A 15,338-nucleotide genomic window follows, 5' to 3' on the forward strand; every position below is an offset into this window, starting at 1 on the left:
TGCTTCAGTATTCACCACAGAGAGAGACCTTGACATCTGTGAGGATGGCATATGACAGACATATGATAGGGCATGTCGATGTGAGGAAAGAGGATGTGCTGGAACTATTGTAAAACATTAGGATAGATAAGTCACCGGGGCCAGACGGGATATATCCAAGGTTATTACTGAAAGTGAGGGAAGAGATTGCTGTGCCTTTGGTGAAGATCTTTGCGTCCTCACTGGCCACAGGAGTAGTGCCAGATGATTGGAGGGTGGCAAATGTTTAAGAAAGGGAGTAGGGATAACCTAGGAATTACAGGCCAGTGAGTCTTACTTCAGTGGTGGGCAAGTTACTGGATGAGATTCTTAGAGTCAGCACTTATGGGCATTTATAGAAGCATAGGCTGATTAGGGTCAGTCAGTATGGCTTTGTGAGGGGTAGGTCGTGCCTCACGAGCCTGATTGAATTCTTTGAGGATGTGACAAAGTACATTGATGAAGGTAGAGCAGTGTACGTGGATTTTAGTAAGGCGTTTGTTAAGGTTCCTCATGGAAGGCTTATTCAGAAAGTCAGGAGGCATGAGATCCAGGGAAACTTGGCTGTGTGGATTCAGAATTGGCTCGCCCATAGAAGACAGAGGGTGGTGGTAGATGGAGCGTATTCTGCCTGGAGGTCGGTGATCAGTGGTATTCTGCAGGGATCCGTTCTGGGACCCCTGCTCTTTGTGATTTTTATAAATGACTTGGATGTGGATGTGGAAGGGTGGGTTAGTAAGTTTGCTGATGATACAAAGCTTGGTGGTGTTGTGGATAGTGTAGAAGGTTGCTGTAGATTACAACAGGATATTGATAGAATGCAGAGCTGGGCTGGGAAGTGGCAGATGGAGTTCAACCCGGAAAAGTGTGAAGTGATACACTTCGGGAGATGAAATTCAAAGGCAGAATACAAGTTTAATGGCAGGACTCTTAGCAGTGCAGAGGAACAGAGGGATCTTGGGGTCCACGTCCATAGGTCCTTCAAGGTTGCCACACAGGTCAATAGGGTTGTTAAGAAGGCATATGGAGTGTTGGCCTTCATTAGTCAGGGTATTGAGTTCAAGAGCCGCGAGGTGATGTTGCAGCTCAGTAGAACTCTGTTTAGACCACACTTGGTATTGTGTTCAGTTCTGGTCGCCTCATTATAGAAAGGATGTGGAAGCTTTAGAGAGGGTGCAGAGGAGATTTACCAGGATGTTGCCTGGATTAGAGAGCATGTCTTATGAGGATAGGTTGAGCAAGCTAGGGCTTTTCTCTTTGGAGAGAAGGAGGATGAGAGGTGACTTGATAGAGGTGTACAAGATGATAAGAGGCATAGATCGAGTGGACAGTCAGAGACTTTTTCCCTGTGTGACAATGGCTAACACAAGGGGACATAATTTTAAGGTGATTGGAAGACGGTATAAGGGGGATGTCAGGGGTAAGTTTTTTACACACAGAGTGGTGGGTGCGTGGAACACACTGCATGCAGGGGTTTTGGGGGCAGATACATTAGGGACATTTAAGAGACTCTTAGATAGACACATGAATGACAGAAAAATAGGGGGCTACGTGGGAGGGAAGACTAGATAGATCTTAGAGCAGGATAAATTGTCGGCACAACATTGTGGGCCAAAAGGCCTGTACCGTGCTGTAGTGTTCTATGTTCACAAGTAGAATGTGGCCTGATAGAATGACTTGTGATGTTTAGGTTCTATGCTCGGATATTGGTCAGGTACTCTTTGTGGGGAAGTGGTCTAAACAGCTACTGAAAGTAAACATATGTTAATTCCCGTTAGAAAACATTGTCATGAGTTGTAACCTACTGGTGTCAGGTCAACTTTTTCTTCCAACATAATTGCCTTCTAACTGAGGTGTGAAATTGTTTTCTTTAATATACTTCTGGCATGTTGAAATACCATTGCCCTAGGTACACTCAAAGCTTACATATGAAAATACTGTACTGAATTGAACTGAATAATCAACATTGGAGAGTAATGTTTGTTAGGCTCCCAGTATAAAGTAGAATTAGAGAAATAAGTAGAGAGATCAGCTTGTTCAATTGAAGGTACTGTTGTGCTCTTGATTTTTTTGGTGATTTTAGTTGCAGACAAATTGGAGGTCACGTGGTTGGTCTGCTTCTAAAAAAAAGTGATTCAGTGAAAATTTTATTCATCCTGTAAATCTTTAATATCTTGTTGAATGGCTGAGCCTTGTATGCTTAATATCACTATTATCTCACCCAGAGCACACTGGTATATGAAGCCAGTAAGTGGTGGGTACAGTGAAATCTCTGGAGAATACAACTTGCAGATTTACGTTGATATCCACTTAATCAAGTCTCCCCATTTAACAAGAGAATGCTAAATCACCTGTTCGGGCCTGAATGATTTGACAGATCATGTTAGCTGGAGTGCTGACCTCCAGAATGGCAGCTGCTGTCAAATCAAGGATCCATGCTGATTCTCATAATAGTCTCTGCATTCTCATAATAGTCTCTGCTGGCTGTGTGATAACATCCTCACCGACATTACACCTGGGATGACGAGGTACAAAAATGCATGGATATATTAGATGCTATTTTGGAATCAAAATAACACCTAATGCTCTCAATAATAAGCTATGGATCTGAATTTTATGCCCTTTTTCTTTGAAAACTATTATTGTTACATTTGCGCAACACATTGTTCGACTATGCTGTTGCTTACCCATACCTGATCTGGAAATGGAAATGCTGGACATGATCTCAACACAGTCATCCTACCTTTATAAGCGTGTATTTCACAACTCCAGGATCACTATCCTCTTAAACAATCACTTACTGGGGATGTAACTTGTAAACTGATCCATCAATTCCAACCGCGATCTTCATCGTTCCTCTGCTCTTGTTCTCCCACATCCGATTTATAACACCCGCCAATCCAGCTGCACAAATGTGTGCTGCCCGTGTTGACACACTCTTGCATGCCAAATGGACAATATCACAGTCCACTTTGGATGGCATCACACCTAGTGTAGTCAGAACATTATAGATTTGCTTCTGGTCACCTGTATCACTTGAATAAAAGAAGAAAGATTATGACAATAGTAAACTGTCTCAAACTGCTTGGTAGAAAACAGCTAACTAACACATGAAGTGCAGCGGAAAGGAAAATACCAGACTAACTGCACAAAAAGTTAGTCAGAAAGCTCATGCATTCTTGCCTTAACTTTAGCTAACACTCAATTCCAATTCTTATGCTCAGGTTTTCATTGCTAAATGTTTACGGTGAGCACAACCAGGTGGTGACATTTTCAAAGCTGATAGCAATAGCAATCAAAGACAAAGTTCTTTGTTTTATTGTTAAACTGGTTATGTGAAAATGGAATGGAAAAAGTAAATGTGCTATAGTGCAAAAGGAGAAGTAGTTAATACCGGTCCTTCCCAAGTTATAAATGCCCGACTTATGGGCACCCATACATATCATAGGCTTCCATAAACATAATTAAATGCAAACATGAACCAGTCTTGAAAACAAAACTTGTTTACATGTAATCTCCCTGCAGTAATCAGACACTACTGTATCTAAAGAGCACAGGCTGTCAGTTTCACAGTGGGAGACCACTTAAGAGTTGTTTTGGAAACTGACAAGCAATCACTTCTATTGGTACTTGCTCAAGGAAACTCTATTAAATAATGTAACATCTACTGATACTCCAAGCCCATCGAAACCAGCCATTGAGCGTGGGACATCCTGATTCTGTACCATTGTAACTAGGCAGGGGAAGATAATAAATGCTCATGTTAATTGGCTCTCATCAACACCATTCATCATAACACTGTGGAGATATACACACAAAAAGCTGGAGGAACTCAGCAGGTCAGGTAGCATCTATGGAGGGAAATGGACAGTCGATGTGTTGGATCAAGACCCTTCATCTGGACTGAAAGATGGAGGGGAGATAGTAAATATAAAAAAGTGGAAGGAAAGGGTGGAGCAAGAGCTGGCAGGTGGATCCAGGTGAGGAGGGGAGAGTGGGGATAGTGTCAGAAGCTGGCAGTTGATAGGTGGAAGTGACAAAGGGCTGAAGATGATGGAATGATAGGAGAGGAAGGTGATATGTAGAACTGAGGGAGGGAGGTGGCGAGGGCAGGTGGGGGTAGTGGGGCAAGCGAATCAGTGAGAGGATGGGCAGATGGAGAGCATAGAGGAGGGGAAAGAGAAGGGTGATGGGACTGGGTAGATCATGAGGAGAGAGAAAAGGGACAGAAGATTGGGGCAGTTTACCAGAAGTTGGAGAATTTAATGTTCGTGCTGCCGGGTTGCAGACTCCCCAAGCAGAGTATGAGCTGCTGTTCCTGAAGGGGGTGTGCTTACTGTTTCAAGTGATTTTGTGTATTTTCTGACTTACTTATGGACATCCATAAAAATGGAATCCACTTGTTGCTTTCATTGACTTCAGGTATCCGATATTAGCTGATGATAGGCTTTGGCTAATTTTATATTACTGTAAAGCAATGTACCTCTTGCCTCTAACAAGGACCTCTTTGCCAGATGTTTATTAACATAGAATCACATAATTTTCTAACACCTTAAGAGGTCATTTAGCCCATCACATACAAAAGTTATCCACCAGTTCCTTTTTTTCTTTCCTAGTAATGCTTTTTAGTTCTTTTTCAAATGCATCTCATTCCCTTTAAAACACCCATATCCATCACTGCTTCCTTGTGACATTCAGCCTAGTAATAGTTCTTTTAATATCTTTTCTTTTGATGATAGTCTTTAATTTTATGCCTCCAACTACAAAACCACTGCCCATTGAAAATTATGGAAGAGAAATTTGTCTTGGGTAACCTGTGCTAGACTTGCGAACAAGTGTTGGCCACTGGTTGTACTTACCCTTCAAACATTCGGCTTCACTGACTTCAATATTTGCATATAATTTAGCACTGGCAACCAAAGATTTATTTCTCCCCATGTCTCCCTCTGAACTGCGTACAAGACAACAGACTGCAAATTCCTAAACGTAAAGATAAGAAATCTGCAGCATTTGTCTTAGTTTCTGTGCTGTTCCTTTACCCTCAGGGTCCTGCATTGAATAACATATTCATGTTAAATATGCTTTAATGTGCACATTCATGAAAAAAAATGTAAACAGCTGAATGAGAAATTTTGAGAGAAACTCTGAAAAAGGTTAGTTGTATCCAAAGCAAGTTATCCAAAGCAAATAAAGTGACATATAGCTCCGAAGTTATGTATCTTATTATTAAGGTGTATTTGAGCAGCAGCAGGTCCTTGGTTAACAACAGAAATATTAGCAGTTGCTGGACCCCAATGTGAAATCTGTGGGAAGGCATACTAGTAACATGAAAGTGTGGATCCAAGGCTTTCAGTAAAAGATTTTAGTTCTTTTGTGACTGTTAGTGCTGTTGGCACAAAGGGTTTTAAAACATTAGAAAGCTGTATACACTGTAGAATTCAATAATTAGATCCTTTTATTTTACCAACATGTTGAACTCATGGATAACAGAATATCAAGATCTCTAACACCAGCCACTACTGATACAATGCTGTCTTCTACTTATTGGGTGGAAGAAGTAGAAGAATTCTAGAAAAATGCAAAGGGAAAACATCAGTTGAAGAAAAGCTGAAACAGAAAATATTGGAAATACACAGCATCTGAAAAGGGAAAACACGATGATGCTGGAGGAACTCAGCAGGCCAGGCAGCATCTGTGGAGAAAAGCAGGCGATCAATGTTTTGGGTCAGGACCCTTCTTCAGGACTGAAGATAGGAAAAGGGGAAGCCCAATATATAGGAGAGAAAAGCAGAGCAGTGATAGGTGGACAAAAGAGGGGAGGCGAGGTGGGCACAGGGTGGTGATAGGTAGATGCAGGTAAGAGATAGTGATGGGCAGGTGCAGGGGAGAGCAGATCCACCGGGGGATGGGTCAAAGGTAAGGAGGAAAAAACGGGGGGTAGAAAAGAGAGAGAGAGGCTAGGAGAGGGAAGAAGAGGCATGGCTGGAGGTGGGTGTGGGGGGTGGTGTCAGGGGGAGGGTGTGGGGATTACTTAAAGTGGGAGAATTTGTTAGGGTTGGGGGGAGGATGTGGGGATTACTTAAAGTGGGAAAATTCTCCCACTTTAAGTAATCCCCACACCCTCCCCTCCACCCCTCACACTCACCCACAAGCATGCCTCTTCTTTTCTTCCCTTTCCAAGCCTACCTCTCTTTTTCCTACTCCCTTTTTTTCCTCCTTACCTTTGACCCATCCCCCGGTGGATCTGCTCTCCCCTCCTCTCCCGCACCTGCCCATCACTATCTCTTACCTGCATCTACCTATCACCACCTCGTGCCCACCCCACCTCCCCTCTTTTGTTCACCTATCACTGCTCTGCTTTTCTCTCCTGTATATCGGGCTTCCCCTTTTCCTATCTTCAGTACTGAAGAAGGGTCCTGACCCAAAACGTTGACCGCCTGCTTTTCTCCACGGATGCTGCCTGGCCTGCTGAGTTCCTCCAGCATCATCGTGTTTTTCATCTAGATTCCAGCATCTGCAGTCCTTTGTTTCTCATCTGAAAAAGGAAGACTGATTACCATTTTGCATGTTGAATCCTACTTTGTTACACCAAATGCTAATCTGTCTTTCCTCCTTATAAATGGTGAAAGGTCTGCTGTGCATTTCTGGCATTTACTAGTTTTGATGCTGAAGAGAAGGTCCCTCAGTGCTTACAAATTACAAACTGTGGGACATAATAGTTAAAATGGAAAAAACGTATCCACATAATGGAATAATATTTGGCAGTCCTTTTGCGGCAGAACCATTCAAAATACAGATATAAAAAAGCAAACTACAAGTACTGGAAATAAAGATTTTCAATTTATACAAGAGAAAGGCAGGATATATGTTGTTCATTTATCTCTGTACTTCCAGTGTTTTCTGTTTTAAACTGAAATACACTCTGGGTACATGAGGAGAGTGGAAACTCACACCTCTTATATCCTGTTCACAAACAGTTAAGGCGTTCTGTACCTTTCTATTTGTGAGAGGAATCTTGTTTCAAAGCTCCCTCGTGTTTTCAGCTGCTCAGATGCCTCTCCATTGAAGAGCAGGTTTTGATTTACCAGTTTCAGTAGCACAAGTCGTGTAAGCTCGCCCATATATTTCCCACCAACAATCTTCTCATATCTAATTAAGAAAAAGGACACATTTAATCTTATGCAGTACATACCATGTCCTTTCCAAGCTCCAACAGCATCTTAAAGTATTTTTTCAGAAAAAGAGATAAGCAGTAATACAGAAAGATTCAATTGAGATATCCTAATTATCCTGTCTCTTACATTCATATTAAAATGTTCATTTGTCACTGTGCTTTCCTAAGATGCACTGCCAAAGTCCAATTCTCTAATGATGCTACCCAGACCAAGACCTTTAACTGCAATATCTTGGTGCCATGCTAACCTCATCTTTCTACACCACCACCACTGCTCTTCTCCCAACCTGGATGATCAATCTCAGCTTCCTCCTGAGATCCCAACCATCACAGAAGCCAATCTTCATGCAATTTAATATACTCCGTGTGATACATCTGAGAGGCTAATACAGCAAAAACAATGGGGCCAGTGAACATCCTGGCTGTAGTGTCAGAGACCTACACTCCAGAACCAACCACCCTTTAGCCAAGCCATTCCAGTACAAATGACATCACTGACATCTAAATATGGCATTCCAATATGGAAACTTGCACAGGTCCAGTTCACAAAAAGCAGGACAAATCCAATCAGGCTAATTATTAACCAATAAGTCTCCTCTAATCATCAGCAAATTAATGAAAGTGTCATTGACACTACTATCAAACAAAACTTACTCACCAATGTCTAGTTTGAGTATGACAAGGGTCATCCTGCTCCAGACTTCATTATAGCTTTGGTCCAAGTATGCATCAAAGAAATGAATGCCAGATGAGAGTGATTGTACTTGACATTGAGACAGCATTTGACCAGTTCAGCATCAAGGAGCTCTGGTAAAATAAAATCAATAGACTCTACTGGCTAGAGTCATACCTTACTCAAAGAAAGATGGTTGTGCTGGTTGTAAGTCAATCATCCCAGCCCCAGGACACCTCTGCAAGAGTTCCTCAGGTCCAATCACCTTAAGCTGCTCCTTCTGCCATAAGATCAGAAGTGGATATTTGCTGATGCTTGCATGTTAATTCTGTTGGCAACTCTTCAGCAAACTATTTGGCTGTGTGCAGCAAGGCCTAGACAACTTAAGTGACAAGTAACATTCATGCTACAGAAGTGCCAGACAGTGACAAACTTCAACAGTAGAGAGCCTAACCACCAACTGTTGATATTAAATGGTGTTGCCCTCACTGAGTACCATCAATATCCAGGGATTACATTTGACCAGAAGCTCAAATAAAGCAGTACAAGGTATTTTGGCTCCAACAGCAGGATCGAGGTTGGGTACCCTGTAGCAAGTGACCACCTCCTGACACCACAAAGCCTCTCCACCAACCATAAGGCACAAGTCAGGAGTACGATGGAAAACTGTTCAGTTGCCTGGATGGGTGCAGCTTCAGTTCAAGAAGCCCAACACCATCTTGGACAATGCCGCTGGCTTAATTGTATCCCGTCTACCTAAACATTCATTCCACCCACAGAGGCAGCAGCTTATTATCTACAAGTTAATCGCCTAGCCTATACCGATATCATCTCCAAATCTGTGACCTCTAGCACTAAAAAGGACAAAAGACTTAACACACTGGGGAACACCACCGAGTTCCCCTCCAAGTCACACATCGTCCCGCCTTGTAAGTATATTGCACTTTTTTCATTGTTGCTGGGTCTAAGTCATGAAGCCAGCTCACCACACCTTCTCAAGGGTAATCAAGGATGGGAATAAATACTGCGCTTACCAATGATGCTCAAATCTCAAAAAACACCAAAATTTCCTGTTTTCAGCAAACATCACTGACTTTTACTCTTTCTAACCCCATTAGCTAATAATAAAAAAGTGAAATTTTCAGCAAAATTATGATCACTAAGTTGTTATCCACTGACATGTACTCATGAAGTCGCCATTGCAAACATTATTGGGGGGAGGGAGAATGAGTCAAGAACATGGATATGGGGTCCAGAGATTGGGCCGGAAGTGCAGCTAAAGCTGGAGGCTGGAGTACGAGCCACGTTTGCTGCCAAGCCGGAGTCAGGGTCACGATTGGGAAGGCTGAGGGCCGGGAATGTGGATGGCTTTACATATAAGCTGAAACTGAAACTTACTAAGAAGTTGTTATATCCATGAGGGGTTGACTGCTGTATATACCTGCAGCCTTAATGTTATTGTCATTAGATGGGAAAATGCTGGAAAACATTATTAATGAAGTGGACGCTTTAAACCAATGTTTAGGCTGGTTTGGCATGGATGTATGGAAGTGAAAATGTGCTTGACAAATCTGATGAAGTTCTTTGTGAATGTAACCAACATAATTGATAAAGTGAAACCAATGGATAACATAAGTCTGGATTTTCAAAAGGCATCTGATGAGGTATCAATACAAAGTAAGGATTCACTAGTTTTAGTAATTCTCCAGCATGGATTGAGGATAGGTTAAAGAACAGAAAGCAGCAGGAATAAATGGGTCATTTTCAGGTTGCCAGGCCAACTGTTTGTATTCCATATTAATCACTTATATGGAGAGACCTGATGTAATTAATTCAGACTTGCTGACAATACAAAACTGGTGGGAAACACTGGCTGCAAAATAAAGGAGAGTATGCAACAGGGTGGCAGATGGAGTACTAATCTGGGGAAATCCAGGTCATTCACTTTTGTGGGAGGATTAAGAGAACTGATTTTTTTAAATAGTGAAAAATGATCAAATATTGGTGTTTAAAGGGATTTTAATATTTAAAATACAAGAAGTTAATGTGAAGGTTCAGAAAACAATTAGGAAACAAATAGTACATTGGCCTTTATTGTAAAGGGGCTGTGTAAAAAAAAAAGTATTTCTGCAATCGTACAAGATTCTGGTGTGACTTCATCCTGTAGCAGTTTTAGTCGCTTGTCCTAAAATGATGTGCTTGGAGTCAGTGCCACTGAATTAATTGGTATGAGGGGATTCTGAAAAGCACAAGCCAAAATTTTCTGTCGTTTAAAATAAAATTAGGATATGATCTTGATAAAATAGATGTCGGGAAAGCTTGAAAGGATAGGTGCTGGGAGGCTGTTTTCCATGGCTGAAGGGTCTGGAAGCAGATGGCATGATCTCAGGATAAAGGGATAGCCATTTAGAAATTAGATGAAATTTCTTCACTCCGAAGGTTTTGAATCTTTGGAATTGACTATTACAGAGGGTTTGTGGATACTTAGTTATTGAGAATATACAAGGCTAAGATCAATAGACCTTTGGAAGGGATTTATGGAATATGAGAAGCTGAGATCAGGGACCAGCCATGACCTCAGTGAATGACAGAGCAGGCTGAGGAATCAAATAGCCTATCTTCAAAACTCAGTATTACATCTAGTCACACTTTCACATTAGGAAGTCCGATTTCAAGTTTTGTGCCATTTAATTCAGTGTACGGATCTTGCTACACTGTGGTACAAAGTGTGAGAAACACATTAGATCTGACCTTTGTGAGCACCATTGCATTAATTAACTGTTTTAAGTTCTTTGTATCAATACATTTCAATATTTTAACTGCTATACTTGCTGGAGAAGGTAAAATGTTATAATTAGACATTGACCGACGTTAAACTGCTGAGGCTGTGACATGGTTCTCCCAATTGTTGGGAATTCAAAGCCATTGAACAGCTAATGAACTTTGACTCCATAACTGCATCATTACTGGACGAAATTGTAAACAGTTTAATTCAGATCCTGTTCATCTTATGAGACATAAACAGCCATTAGCTGAATGGGTAATAGCAGTTGCTATAGGTCAGTTTGGACTGATGGGCATAAGCTGCGTAATGGCACATCATTACTCCCATACAGTTAAGATTTATTGTTGAATTATGGAACAGTGCCCACTTCAAACACCAAAAAAACAACCTGCAGCAGCAATACAAAGAAGGGAGATGATTATTGTTTTAGAAGCATCTGCCTTGTGTTGTAAATGTTAAGGTACCTCAGCTAAACTGTTCAAAGCATTACAAAGAAGATGATAGCAGGATCACCAGCTGCATCTAAAAGTGTTAATTTAAAGTTGTTAGAACAAGGAGTGAAAAGTCCTTTTTAAATTATTTATCAAAAATATTTTCAATTCTGTTGGCAATGAACAGCATATCCAAGCTCCCCTCTACTGAACATACCTTCCTGACCGGAAAAAGATATTGCTACTGTTTTATCACAGGTGAAACAAAATCTTGGACTTGCCCATTTAATAGTCTTTATTTGAAGACCGTCATTGCAAACACTGCAGCAATTCAAGGAGAAGAATCATTATGGCCACGACAGTGCAACTAGGGATCAAGAATAAGTGTGGTCTCTCAAAGCGAAACAGATGATCTACTGCCCCAGTAATTATATTTCCTTACATGGGTGACATGCTCCATATCACTCAAATCCCTTCCGCCAGAACGTCATGATTCTACAACGATGCAACTATACATAATAGTAGGAATATTAACTGTGGATATTATGCATTTGTACTTACAGCTGATATCCTGGATTGATAGATGTCTCATCAACAATACAATCATATTCCAGGCGGAACTCCTCAAGCTCACCCGTGTCTCCAAACCCACCCCACTCCGTATTCACGCACATTCTTCCTTCTTCTCCTTCCACTAACTCTACATTTTTCATTTCCTCCATGTAGCAAGCATTACAGCCAGTGCCTGAAAGTACAGGAACAGGAAATTATTAGATCAAAATGGACTTACCAGCCCTGTTGTGTAATGCTAAAGGCTATTTATTCCACTTGAGAATATTTTTTGGAAATAAGCAAGAAAACCTGCAGATGCTAGAGATCTAAAATAAAAACAGAAAATGCTGGAAATACTCAGCAGGTCAGGCAGGTTCTGCGGTGAGAGAAAAAAAGTTAACCTTTCAGTCTTCAATCTTTCATCAGAACTAGTTCAACTTGAAATGTTAACTCTGTTTGTTTCTCTCACCACTGAATATTTCCAGCATTTTCAGCGTTTTCTGCCAAGGGCCAAACCACTTTATAGAACACCACAGCACAGTACAGGCCCTTCAGCCCACAATGTTGTGCCAACATTTTATCCTGCTCTAAGATCTATCTAACCCTTCCCTCCCACATAGCCCCCTATTTTTCTGTCATTCATGTGTCTATCTAAGAGTATCTTAAATGTCCCTAATGTATCTGCCCCCACAACCTCTGCATGCAGTGTGTTCCACGCACCCACCACTCTGTGTGTAAAAAAACTTACCCCTGACATCCCCCTTATACCGTCTTCCAATCACCTTAAAATTATGTCCCCTTGTGTTAGCCATTGTTGCACAGGGAAAAAGTCTCTGACTGTCCACTCGATCTATGCCTCTTATCATCTTGTACACCTCTATCAAGTCACCTCTCATCCTCTTTCTCTCCAAAGAGAAAAGCCCTAGCTTGCTCAACCTATCCTCATAAGACATGCTCTCTAATCCAGGCAACAAACTGGTAAATCTCCTCTGCACCCTCTGTAAAGCTTCCACATCCTTTCTATAGTGAGGCGACCAGAACTGAACACTTCATGTAATTCATTCTCCCTGCCTGTTATTCTCCTTGTATAATTATTGATCTGTTTGTGATTCAGTTCCACCCTGACCTGCTCCTTCTAGTGTCCAACAGAAGTGATCTCATTGCTGGGTTTTATAAGCATTATCAATGAGTACAACTTGCAATCCCACGCACACAGCTTTGAATACAATATAAAAAAATATTCATTGAAATTGTTACTTCACATTCTCCAGGCGCCCTCCCAGTTAGCAAAGGTTACAATATTGAATCAGACTAGCACAATACTAAGCTTTACATATCACACTTGTGTATTCCCCAATGGTTTCAGTCAGTTTTAGTCTAAGGAAATGTTTAATTCCTTCTTAGCAAACTCTGGAGGTTGAGGATGATTTCCTTCCATTATGGGTCTTTGGTTTCTGATGTGCCCAATGTGTCCTAAGTAGGATCTAAGTGGAACAAATAGAGGTAGAAAAGCTGGATGGATGAGTTAATTGGATTACTTGCTTCTTCCACTATTTGGACGTGGCCTTTATGTGGTCCTGACAGAGAAACCCAAAGTGCTTGGAGCTTTCCTGATACTCCAACACCAGCTTGACAAATTTTGGGCCAGGGATTTGTTTCATAAAGCTTTGAGATTTATACCTCTCCTTTGAACACAGATTCCTCTCTCTCTCTACATCCTATTCAACCTAGATTACACACAATACCTTAAATTTGAATTCACAAGGTATTGACTGAGAGGTGTGTACTATCAGCCATGCAAAGCTGACATTTTGTGACATTCAGTTTGTTCTAGTGGGCTGTCATGACATGATACGGGGAGCATTCTGCTGGTTTCATCGTTAAATCATAAGTGCATACTGAAAATTTTTTGAAAGCAATTATGCAATTATTGGAGGTTGCTGTTACCAAGAATGCCTCACCGGCTGTGAAATATTTCAATGTGGGAGCACTCATCAAATGGTAATCTCTCTAAAGGGTTCAATTGATTGTTGTAACTATTTATGTTTTACTCTTGCAGTTTATGACATTTATCTGAATCTTTTCAAGAGCTTAATTTATGATATTCACTCTTTGAGTTGGTTGCTATGCAAATTCTTTCCTTAATTTTCAGAACCTTTATCATCCACTATTCCATTTGGTGCTACACTGCAGCACCAAGGCAACACTAGTTTCTGCGTTGTGGAGCACATTGTTATCTGCTCCGTTCACCCCTAGATAATCTCACTTGATATTGGAAACTCTCCTTGCTGATAACCACGGACGTGAATGTACAGGTACAGATATTGTTGTTGCTTCACTTTTCCAGCAACCCAGCTGTGATAATGACCTCTTGTGCTGTCTGTGTGGAGTTAGCATGTCCTGGCTATGACTGAGTAGGTTTCCTCCAGTTCGTCTGGTTTCCTCCCACATTCCAATAATGTGCTGGTGGTTGGGTTAATGTACTACTGTAAATTACTCCCACTTTAGGTGGGTGATAGGAGAATCAAGGTGGAGTTGATAGGTATGTGAGAGAGAATTGGTTAAAGAAAGTAAGTGTGGGAATTGGATTGACAGGATTATTCTGAAAACCAGCATAGACTTGATGGGCCAAATGGCCTCATTCTATGTTGTGAAAAATATAACATGAACTTGAATCAACTCTCCTATTCCTTGCCCTTGGCCATAGGGTGCATAATGGTCTTTTCCCAATTCTGTAGAAGATTCCATTCCCAATACATTTCCAAATCTAGTGTGCTTCAATGGCAGCTGCTAGTTTCCTTACCTACTATCATTCCAACTTCACAGCTGTGGTCTTCGTAGTAACAAGAAATCATTGTTGCAACAGTGTCATTCACCATGGCAACCACATCCATTTCAAAATCCTACAACAAAAGAGAAGTATTAAATAAACACACACTATATACTCTCCAACTCAATTTCGTTAAATGTAAGAGATTGGATATGTGGATTATAAGTGGGAAGAGGCCTCTGTCACAAGATTATATACCAGGAGCCAGAGTTCTATATTGTACTAAATAATTAAATTCCCATCAGAGAGAGGAAACGTTAACCTCTTAACTAAGGCCAAAAGGTGAATGGTGGTATTATTTAAAAACAATCTTCAAATCTAAACTATTTTAGTCTTGATACTGTGATAAACTGAATAATATCCACAGCCGGAAAACAGATCTTTCAATAGAAAATCAGGGCTATAATGCTAATTCCCAAATCCAAGATGTGGGAATAGATTAAGTGGCTTTGGATAATTTATGTTACAGTGCCATTGGTGTAGGTGTTATCTTTGCAGACACAAGAATTTTTTATGTCATTGAGAACAAAATATATTGCATATTTCTTGCGAGAGATATACAAGAACGTAAGAAGATGAGCAGGAGTAGGCCATTCAGCCTTTTAAACCTGCTCTACCATTAACATCATCACAGATCTTCTGATCAGTGACATTTTCCAGCACAGTCCCCATATGCTTTGATACTCTTACTGGCCAAAAATCCATCAATTTCTGCTTTGAATTGAACCAATGACTGACCCTCCACAGTTGTCATGGGCAGAGAATTCCAAAGATTCGCCACCCTATGAGAGAAGAGGTTTCACTTTATCTCAGTCCTAAATAGCCAGCTGCTTATTCTGAAACTGTACCTTGGTCCTAGATTCTTTGGCCAAGAG

At 41.0% G+C, this 15,338-nt stretch overlaps 1 protein-coding gene across 2 annotated transcripts in view; it reads right to left on the minus strand.

Moving 5' to 3' along the window:
* The window catches only part of gck (glucokinase (hexokinase 4)), a 49,115-nt gene that overhangs the window by 9,807 nt on the left and 23,970 nt on the right, over positions 1-15,338 (minus strand). For both annotated transcript variants that reach the window (XM_052040804.1, XM_052040803.1), the window contains 4 exons: positions 14,437-14,536; positions 11,643-11,826; positions 7,012-7,167; positions 2,820-3,053 (listed from right to left, as the gene is read on the minus strand). In XM_052040804.1, coding sequence (XP_051896764.1) covers positions 2,820-3,053; positions 7,012-7,167; positions 11,643-11,826; positions 14,437-14,536 — 674 coding nt within the window. The remainder of the gene's footprint in view (positions 1-2,819; positions 3,054-7,011; positions 7,168-11,642; positions 11,827-14,436; positions 14,537-15,338) is intronic.

The sequence above is a fragment of the Pristis pectinata genome, chromosome 29, assembly GCF_009764475.1.
Source record: "Pristis pectinata isolate sPriPec2 chromosome 29, sPriPec2.1.pri, whole genome shotgun sequence".
Classification (NCBI taxonomy): domain Eukaryota; kingdom Metazoa; phylum Chordata; class Chondrichthyes; order Rhinopristiformes; family Pristidae; genus Pristis; species Pristis pectinata.